General features: G+C 44.0%; 1 protein-coding gene across 6 annotated transcripts in view; it reads right to left on the bottom strand.

The window, feature by feature from the left end:
* TRAIP (TRAF interacting protein) overlaps positions 1-10,380 on the bottom strand; it is a 47,157-nt gene that overhangs the window by 22,314 nt on the left and 14,463 nt on the right. For 4 of the 6 annotated variants that reach the window (XM_072650740.1, XM_072650722.1, XM_072650747.1 and 1 more), the window contains exons 7-10: positions 4,044-4,157; positions 3,161-3,248; positions 1,316-1,405; positions 463-551 (exon numbers count right to left, since the gene is read on the bottom strand). In XM_072650740.1, the coding sequence (XP_072506841.1) occupies positions 463-551; positions 1,316-1,405; positions 3,161-3,248; positions 4,044-4,157 (381 nt within the window). The remainder of the gene's footprint in view (positions 1-462; positions 552-1,315; positions 1,406-3,160; positions 3,249-4,043; positions 4,158-10,380) is intronic. The other 2 variants (XM_072650717.1, XM_072650732.1) reach the window with 1 other exon arrangement.

Below are 10,380 nucleotides of genomic sequence, written 5' to 3'. Positions count from 1 at the left end.
CCCAGCTGAGATGCTCCCAAACTTGACCCTTTTAACAGCTGGGAAAAGAAAATTATCATTGTTACCACATAAAAATATATAAATTGTATCCCCCAATTAGAATGCGAAGTCCTTGGGGGGGCTGTCTCACTTCGGTCTTTGTATTATCAGTGCCTCGCATTTAGTAGGTGCTTAGTAAATGCTTGGTGATTTACTGAAATGGATGTGATGTAAACACAAAACCAAGGGAAACACTGCACCAAAGAGGCAATGAAGACAGACTCAAACCTGCATCTGTGCCTCTGCTCAGAATCTACCTGAGGGCCCAGGCTATTCATCTCCTGACGAATTTCTAGGCAAGACTCCTAAAAGCCCAAGACTCCCTCTAATAACTTGGGATGAGTGATACTCCTCTCTGGAGAACTTTTTAATACATTCCCCAGATCCTCCCCCTCCCCCCGCCATCGAAGGAGCTGAGCTAACCTCTCTAAGACGAGCCGACTGAGGGTCTCACTGGTGTGCAACGGTAAGTTCAGGGTCCCCTGGAGGATCGTCAGCTTCTTCTTTAAGCTCTTAGGAAAGAGAAAAGTAACCAAGTGTAAATGAGAGGATGAAAGAATAAAGCTCCAGAGACTGACAAAGAGAAGAGAGCAGGTTTGGGAACAAGAGGCAAGGCCTGTAGCACAGGGAGGCCCCTCCCTTGCACAGCCAGGCTGATGCGGCCCAGAGTGCAGTCCTGGAGGCTGAGGCTCAGCTTCAGGGAAATAGCTTTCTGAAGTGATTCTGCACAACTTACTTCCGCCCATGCACTTCAATTACCTCGGTGTCCAAATTCACCAAGAGTGGCAATAGTAAAAAAATCAAATGACAATTTGTATTTTGTATTTATAGGAAAGGAAGAGATTATTGGCCAAACAAATAAAGTCCAAAGTTCTCTTCAGGCTGGACAAATAACAACTGAGGATGCGCCACTGGCTTCTCAAAGTGAGGTGGGGTCTTTAGCCAATAAAGAGCATAACCAATACTTCAGATGGCAAACACCAAGATGATGCACAGCGCTGGAGAAGACAGCAGGATACATGAGGGAATAACGGTTATGCCACACCTCTCATTTCTGAAACCTGTCCTGGGTGAGCACTCAGGCAGCCCAAACTGAAGGCAATCATTTAATTCTGGGTTTCTGTGTAGATAATGTCCAGTGTCAAGCTCGCAGGGAAGAGCTGAGTCAAGTCTACACTGGGGTCTACACCAGAAAGTAGGAAATGGCTTATGTTGTAAATTCTTATAAATTCAAATAAACTCTCGGGCCCTTCAAGACAGGCCTTCACCATCTCACCATGATCTCCTTGTCTGTATTCTGTAAATCCTTCTGGGTTGACCTCAGTTCCTCCTTAACATTATCAAGTTCAGAGAGTGCTTTCTGTAACTATGGAAGAAGAAAGGGATGAGACCAGAAAAGTTCCAAAGAAGTGTACCAACTCACATCCAATGCACCTTCCTCTGGGACAATCTTCAGGATTCTGCCTGGTAGGGAACTCCCTAGCAGTCTGTCAGGGGGCCCTTGGAAGAGCCTGAGCAGGATTCCCCCAGCCAAGAGAGTCTACTTTGCACTTTTCCCTATCATCTGACCACACACAGGGAACTACTCCTCCCACAACCCAGAGGGAGTACCCCCAGCAACTCATTCAATCTCTTTAGGGAAGTAATGAAGTCACATTTCTTTTAAACTCCAAAATCTGGACACAGCAGGCACAAGTACTTGGTAAATAACTCTGGCAGGAATTGTTTGGTTTTTTTCCCTTGGGGCCACACCAAGACAGATGGGACTTGGTTACTGACATTCAAATCAGCACACTGTAGCACAATCCAGTGTACTTTGAGCCCACCTGAGATGTCCTCAAGCTAGACTGGGAGGTGGAGGTGAAGAAAAATCACAGTAGACTAGAATTTATAAAAGGTGGGGAAACTGATCCTTGTGGTTGCAAAGAATATACATTTATGAACTTTAACAGACTTAGGTGGGGAACCTGATAAAAGTTCCGAGACTTCTTCCCAGGCTAAGTGCTGTCAAGAAAGACATCCAAAGCTTTTACAGTGCTTTTACAGCACTTCTTCAAAGTAAATGAGATTTGCTGTTCTATATCCACACTGCCTTGACTTAAAAAGTGACCACTAGGTCTTCAGAAAACTAAATAGAAGAGCTTGATGACTTGTGTCTTAATGACACTGAGTCCCATGATGTTTAGAACAAGGCTCTTTGCTTTTGGGATGTGAATGGTCATTCCCCAAAGTCAAGGCCAGAGGCCTGTATTTTGCTCTCTGAAGAGGGAGGGAGGGTGGTACGGTACCCTGAGGCAGTCACAGCACTCAGGTTCAAATCCCAGCTCTGCTGTAGCTATGAGAAGAGGGACAAGCCATGCCAACTTTCAGGACCTCTTTCCTTGTCTGCAAAACAAGGCAATGACAAATAAAGGAGCTTGAGATCCCTTTCAAGCTCAAAATCAGTCACCTATCAACACATATGTATCAAGAACCCAGTACATGCCAGGCAGTAGGGATACAAATAAAACAACAAAGCCATCCCTACTCTCAAGAAGCTTCCATTCTAATGTGAGAAACAAGTACCTCTATGAAGATACACAGAACACATCTAAAGAAAATTCTGTTGTGGTTGTTCAATCATGTCTGACTCTTTGTGACTCTATCTCAGGTTTTCCTGATACAGACAGTGGAGTGGTTTGTCATGTCCTTCTCCAGTTCATTTTACAGATGAGGAAACTTAGGCAAACAGGGTTCCGTGACTTGCCCAGGGTCACACAGCTATTAAGAATCTCAGGTTAGATTTGAACTCAGGAAGATGAATCTTCCTGACTCCAAGTCAAGTGCTTTATACAGTCACCTAGCTGCCTACACAGAATCAATGAGGAAGGAACAAAAGGACTACTTTGCTACAGACTATGTGTTCTTGGTGCAAGGAACTGCTGATTTTCAGGCCAGGGGCTTGGCAGGAAATATGATCTTGTCCCTTTTGAAGCCTATCCTATAGCCCCAAGGTACCAGCGGAGCTTAGAGGTCCCCCAGAAGAGCACCGGCAGCCTAAAACATGTGACTGGGCACCACCCCCTCCCCCCCACTCTCACAGCTATTCATCTTCTTTTGCTCCTCTCCCCCATCACATTACCTTGTTATTAGAAGAGAGCAAATCCTTCCTTAGTTTGTCTGCCAGCTCACCTGAGGCCTTCCGGGCCTCTTTGAGGTTTTCATATTCTCTGCAAAGGCATCACAGAAGCACCCTTAGCCCCAGAGGTCTTCCAATTATCTAATCTGTTTACTAACATTTATTAGTGTTGAGTTCAAAGTATTATGCAGCAGTACAGACGAGTGTCACTGAGGGCAGAGAAAGGAACAGTGGGGGGGGCAGCGAGGGTCTGCGGGCACATCATTTAAACCTTTAAGCCTCAGTTATCATTCTCCCTGCAAAGGGCATACCGTCTATTACCCGTCCCTCTATCTACCTACTTCATGAACATGAGCCGACATCCATGATTAGAGGAGCTGTGAAACCAAGACGCATGGAACAGGCAGGGCTCAGCAATTCTCTAAGAGGAAGCTCGGTGGAGTCTATGAGCTCCTGGCTCCACCCTTCTACTCTGCTGAGTCTGGATGACCAGAGTTAACAGGCCCTAGGTCAGCTCATGGCTGACCCTTCACCCATGCAGGCCCAGAAATCTGCTCTAAGTCTTCGCCCTAACCAAGGACAGCAGAGGGCTAAGGTTTGGGATTTTGGGCAGACACACCTACCTCTATAGTGAGAAAAATGGACCTGGTCTGAGGGGGTAGGGAGCTTCCTCATTACACAGAGAGAAGGGGGCCTCTTGCACTCAGAGCCAACTTCTCTTTCAAAGTACAAGCAGCAGAAAGGGGAGTACCAGAGCCAAAGAGGTTCCTGCATCTATAGGGTTGGATGTTGGAATTAATCTGTTCCTTTCAGGGAAATACCCTTTCCTCACGTAGACAAGTGATGACGCCTCAGGAAAGCGCTGAGTTCATTTTGGAATACCCACTTCTTCAGTGATACACAGTATACAGCCAGTTGTTCCACGGCTGACTGGCCTGCTCCCATGTCTCGGATCATCTGTTCCACTTCTGGACGCTGACTCTGAAGAAGGATCTCAAGCCTGAAAAAAACCAACCGCACAGCTTGTAAAATCTAAAGGATCCAGGGCAGAGGCATCCTAGCAGCTCTGTTTCCCCTCACTGCTGTTGCTATAGCAATGTGTCAGGGCTGCTGGGTGAGGAAAAAGGGAAGTGTCTGCAGGCAGCATCACCAATGGATACTTACAGAAGGGCTGAGGAAAGCTGCTCTACTCTGATTTCACAGGGATGCTGTCAGGCAAGAAGGGTCAACAGTGAAAGGCAACACCTTTAACTCAGGGTATTTCTGAAGGACAGTGATACCAGAGGAACACATCGAAGACCTTGCTAAGCTGATAAAGAGCAAGCCAGGAGGAGTAAGCAAGACTGTCCTTTGTACTCACTCCTTTATTCTCACTAAACCTGCTCTTCAACTTCAATGAAGGCTCTGTTCTCTCCCTGTTCTCTCAGTCTCTTCCTGAATAACTGGCTTCATTTGTCTCCATACCCAGGCTTGATCCCAAGGCGGGCCAATTTAATAATTCACTAATAATTACCATGGAAACCCTCACTATTCATTAACCTTTCCACTATCAAAGTAGTAGTTAATCCTCAACCCTGGGGAGTATTACCCTACTATACAGTCTCCCCATTTATACTCTGGTCCTCGAGATCTTTAACAAAAAAAAGTGATAAAATGGAGCCATCTCATCCACTACAAATTTGTGGCACATGACCTCCCTGCTGCTCAGTATTCCTTTCATTCTTTTCCCATTGGTTTATTCCTGACTAGCAGTGTGTTCTGTAACTTTTCCTCCTTCTTCAAGCCCCAACTGAAGCCCCATTTATAGATCTAACTTCTGAGAGAACATAGGCTATGACATAAGCTTACTCAACTCCTCTGTTCTCAATCTTAAAACTTTCCAGCATCATCCATTCTGTCTCTCTTTTTTTTCTCTCTCAGTGGAAACAGCATTCTGATTCTTTACTAAAGCCAATCCCTCCACCTATTCCCTTGATCCCCTGTCTACTTAAATGCTCATCCCCTCTTCTAGCTTTACCTCTCCCTTCTGCATACAAGCACGCTCAAATTTTGCCAGTTCTACAAAAAGATAACATCCCCATGACCCTTCCATATCAGCCCCTAACCCAGCTTTCTCCCCCTTCCCGGCTGATGCTCCTTTTTTCAGTATCACTTGCTCTCTCTCACCACCTGGCCACCCAGCCCCTCTCCAAGTCCCCAATACCTTCCTTGTCATAATCACTATATTCACAGCTTTTAAGTCCATGATCTCGCTGAAGCCTACTCAGCACTACTGGCTACTTCCTCCCATGGATACTCTTGGCCTTCACAGAGAGCTCATACTGTTCTGCTCTCCCTCCTACAGAGGGTTTTCTCAAGCTGCTCACTTGGCCTCCTTTGCTGGACCCTCTTCCAAATATCTAAAGGTTCTTTCTTGGTCCTCCTCTTCCGAAGCTACACTGTCTCCCACCACAATTTCATTTATCTCCATACTTTTGAGTTAGCACCCTAATGTAGATCCCAAATCTCTATCTAACCTCTCTCTCAAGCTTCAGACACTCATCTCCAAATGCCAAGGAGGATGGTGATATCCCACCAACCCCTCAAACTTAAATGTCCAAAACTGACTTTATTATTCCTCCTAAATTCGTTTCTATCTTCTAGCTATATCTCTCAGTGACATCACCATTCATCCAAGTCTCTCATGTTGAAAATCTTGGTATCTGGTACTTTCTCTTCCTCGACATTTCATGTACAGTAAGTAAGCTCTATCACGGAGGTTCTTGACCTTCTTTGTGTACCTAACCAGTCTTGGGAAGCCTACGGATTCCTATTCAGAATGTTTTCCTTATATACTATTTTATTTCTCCTGCCCCAATTACAAGTAAAAACTGTTTTTAACATTCATTTTTAAACTGAGTTTCAAATTCTCTCTTCCTCCCTTCCCCATTGAGAAAGCGAGTCACTCAATACAGGTCACACACGTGTAGTCATGCAAAGACACTTCCATAAGAGTCGTGTTGTGAAAGAAAACACAGACCTCAAGAAAAATAAAGTAAAAAAGTCTATTTCCATCTGTATTCAGAGACCATCAGCTCTTCCTCTGGGGACGGACAGCACTTCTCTTCACAAACCCTTCAGAGCTGCCTTGGGTCAGTGCGCTGCTGACCACAGCTACGTCACTCCCAGCTGATCATGTCCCAGTGCTGCCGTTACTTTGCACACTTCACTTCATGTCAGCTCACGCAAGGCTCTGCAGGCTTTTCCAAGAGCATCCCACTCGTCCTTTCCCATAGCACAAGTGTTACATCCTAATCACACACCACAGCTGGTTCAGCCGTTCCCCAAATGATGGGCACCCCCTCAATTTCCAATTCTTTGCTCCTAGAAAAGAGCTGTTATCAATACTTTGTATTCGTTTATATTTTTATTTGTATATTTGGTTTTTTTATCCCTTTTGGGATACAGATCTCATAGTGTGATCGCTAGGTCGAAGGGTGTGCATGGTTTTATAGCCCTCTGCACATAGTTTCAAACTGCTCTATAGAATGGCTGGATCAGTTCACAACTCTACCAATAGTGCATTAAGGCCCCATTTCCCCCACATTCCCTCCACCATTTGTCATTCCCCTTTGGTGTCCTATTAGCCAATCTAATAGGTATGAAGTAGTACATCAGAATTGTTTAAATTTGCATTTCTCCAATCAGTAATAAGTTAGAGCATTTTTTCATATGGCTATAGATAGCTCTGATTACTTTTATCAGAATGTTTTTATATTAATGAAAATGAATAGGAGTACAAAGACAACAGATTATATTGAAATACAGTTATTAAAAATATTTTAAAAACAAGTTCATGGAGGGGCAGGTAGGTAGCACAACAGACAAAGCACTGGCCCTGGAATCAGGAGTTGAACTCCAGCTTCAGACGCTTACTAGCTGTGTGATCCTGAACAAATCACTTAACCCTGATTGCCGCCCTTCTTCCCCACACCAAAAAAAGTTCATGGAGACTTCTGGGTCATGTGAACCATAAATAAGATGGTAGACGAGACAATTTTTCTGATGCTATGACCTCTCAAACTGCTTCTAAACAGAAACTGTTTGCCAAAGATGAAGTAACTTCAGCTGTTTCTATGGTCTAGGACACCCTGAATCCAACAGAAGGTTAAAAACAAAACCCAAGAACTGACCTCACTGACCCTGAGCACCCCTTGGTCACCTCCATTCGAGGGTGCGTTAGCAGACTCAATAATACAACACAGGCTTACCCCAAAACCCACCCCTGCAATTCCAGTGCCACAGGAGATCTTGGCTCCAGGTTGTTTAAGTTGAACTGGGACTGGACAATCAGCTTGACCACACTATCCTTTAGAACCAAAGAAGTGCCAGTGCTGCAAAGTTCTGAACTGCCAGTGTCAAGGAGTAGGATAGGTTACCATGGCAGGAGAACCTGCACATGGGAAGTAGTTAGCACTCCACCAAGCCTGGAGGAAATGCACAGTATCCAGCTGGGGCCAGTTCTGACTACCCAGAAGTCAGCCAGGGGAAGAGATCTAAGCGGCTGAACCCTGAACTGCCCAGTGTGAGAGAAGATTGAGACACTTCAAGATCCAGCCCCCAAGGAAACCACTAGAAGGGGGTCAGAAAGTGGGTGATAATGAAAAGAAGGGGAGTTGGGGTGGAGACTGAAAGTATCAAAAATTTCAGGAAGAAGAAATCTCAAAGAACTTGGACAAAAACAGATAGATCAACAGGAAAAACAGTAACAGAAGGAAATGTGGCATCTAGATCTAGTAAACAAGTTCAGGAATCTATGAATAAATACTGCAAAATAAAGGAAAACGATCCAACACTTGATGAGACAGAGGAGGACCCTGTGGGATTTCAGCAGAACACAGAACCACAACAGGCTGTTTCTGAGTAGTTTAAAAGAGAAATAGCATCATGAGAGCTGAATTTATGTCCCACAAAAGCAATGGGCAGAATAACAAAAGAAAGAACGCTAGATTGGGAAGGGAAATACACAGAAACGAAGAACGACCTAGAAAGAGAAGCAAAAACCAAAAAGGTTAAAAAAAATACATTCACGTGTAAGCAAAACATGGATTTCACCTAAGGATCACATGATCACAAGAGCCTTACAGGACAAAAGACCTCAACCCCACAAGGAAGGAAATAATAGGAAAGAAAAGCCCAGAACTTCTGAACACAGAAAAATGAAATCCCAAATGAAAGAATTCATACTTTGCCTCCAGAAAAAAAATACACCAAGGCTGCAAATTCCGAGACACAGAGTGGTTAGCAACAGAATTCAGAACCAAGGTCTGCACGCCATCAGGTAAAGACCTTCAAAAACAAAGGAAAGGACATTTGAATAACACAAGACTTCTGTACCCACGAGAAAAAGGAGGGAATGGAATGAAATGCTGCGTCCCAAAGAGCATGGGAGATCAGAATTCTGTCCAAGGTGACCTATCCTGCAAATGGGATCAAAGACATATACAGCAAAAGAGGGACGTTCAATAATAAAGAATTTGAAACATTTTTAGAAAGAAAACCAGAACTGAAGAGATTATTTTCTTCTTAAACACCCAAAACAAGAAAAATACAGGAGTGAATAAATGCAGACAGCAACAGCAAAGAAGACGCTCAAGAGACCTTTCTGAAGGTGGACTAGGAAACGGGTAAAGTTGGAAGGTTGGCAGTGAAGTGAAGAGGTGGGCAAGGGATGACATTAGGGGCAGAACCTAGTGAAATTTTTCCTACAGGTGAATGCTTCTTTTGTGGACTACATTACAATATAGGAGGGTACATGAAAGAGGGGGCGCAAGAAGGGGGATAGAGAGGAGTGAGTGATGCAGCAGAGTGAAATCAAGGGCTAACGATGAGGAGAAGATGACCCCTCTGGCTTCAGAAAGCGAAGAGCCTACAGGAGAATGAGTGAGGAGTAGAGGGGAAAACTGAGAAGGGGGGAGAAGGAAGCCTTACTTTGGAGGTGGGAGAAAGTTCCACTGATAAATACTATATGGGAAATGAAGGAAAACAAGGACCTTACATTGGATCAGGCCTAAGGTATCTGGTGCTTGAAAAGTCTACTTGTCCTAGGGGGATAGGGAGTGGGACCCCTGGGAGGGGAACTGTCACCTAGAGGAGTGGGAGCACATGGACACAGGAAGATTTCCAGGCAAATGAAGGAAAAATAAAAAAAGGCCAACGAGAGGGAAAAATCAGCAGGGTGGGGATGGGGAGTTTGAGAAGGGCCCTATTATGGGGCAGTGTGTCCTCTATGATATCTGCAATAATTGGCATTACTTGGAGAGTGAGACACAACAGAAAGGAGAATTCCATGGGGTAAATACTACAAGGCAGTAGCAGAGGCTAGAATGGATACTTTAGAAGCTTTGATTGTATAAAGAATACTGAGAAACGAGAGAGACTAGATGATTAAAGGGGTCATGAATCAGAGGAAAATGAGGATCTAAAGTAAACAGAAAGATAAGGTGAATAATGAGAGTGAGAGAAAGTCTTTTTGGAAAGGACTCAAAAAATGAAATTTAAAAATTAATGAACAGCACTAGCTGAAGGGGAGGAGAGAGGTGAGGAATCTACTTGAGTTGAGAAGCAAAAAGAGGGGGAAGAAATAGATAACTAGATAAAAGCAGGAGAGAAAAAGGAACAAATAAACAAACCCTCAAGGGTTTGCATAACAAACAAGAAAAGGGGATTCGGGAGCCAGTGGGAACAGGGCTGCCTTAAAAAAAGTAAAATAATTGAAGGTACATAATACTGTGCTTACAGCAGAAGAGAGGAAAAACCATAATTTGAAAGAAAAAAAGCCCTCAATTTTAGGAGACAGAGGAAAGCATAAACCTAACTCATAACTTTAAATGTGAATCTAATCCAATAAAACAAAGATTGACAGAAAGGATAAGAAAATGAAACCCTTCAATAGCTTGCTTACCAGAAACACATTTCAAAAACAAAGACATCCCCAAGTTCAGCCCAGGATAAGAAATCTTGGATTGCTGATTTGATCTCTACAATATTCCCTTGTATCCATCTCCTCCTCACTATTCCCACAGCAACCACCCTAGTCCAGGTCCACAGTTCTCCATATCGAGATTTTAAGACTCACCAAAAGGGTCTTCTTCTCTTCTCTTCCTCTCTCCAATCCTTCTTCTACATTGCTGGCTAGACTAATTTTCCTTGTACATAGACCTGACATGTTATTCTTCTGGCCA

Source organism: Notamacropus eugenii, chromosome 1 (assembly GCF_028372415.1).
Source record: "Notamacropus eugenii isolate mMacEug1 chromosome 1, mMacEug1.pri_v2, whole genome shotgun sequence".
NCBI classification, from domain to species: Eukaryota; Metazoa; Chordata; class Mammalia; order Diprotodontia; family Macropodidae; genus Notamacropus; species Notamacropus eugenii.
Note: the sequence above shows the minus strand (reverse complement) of the source record. Positions and strands in the feature narration are given on the sequence as shown.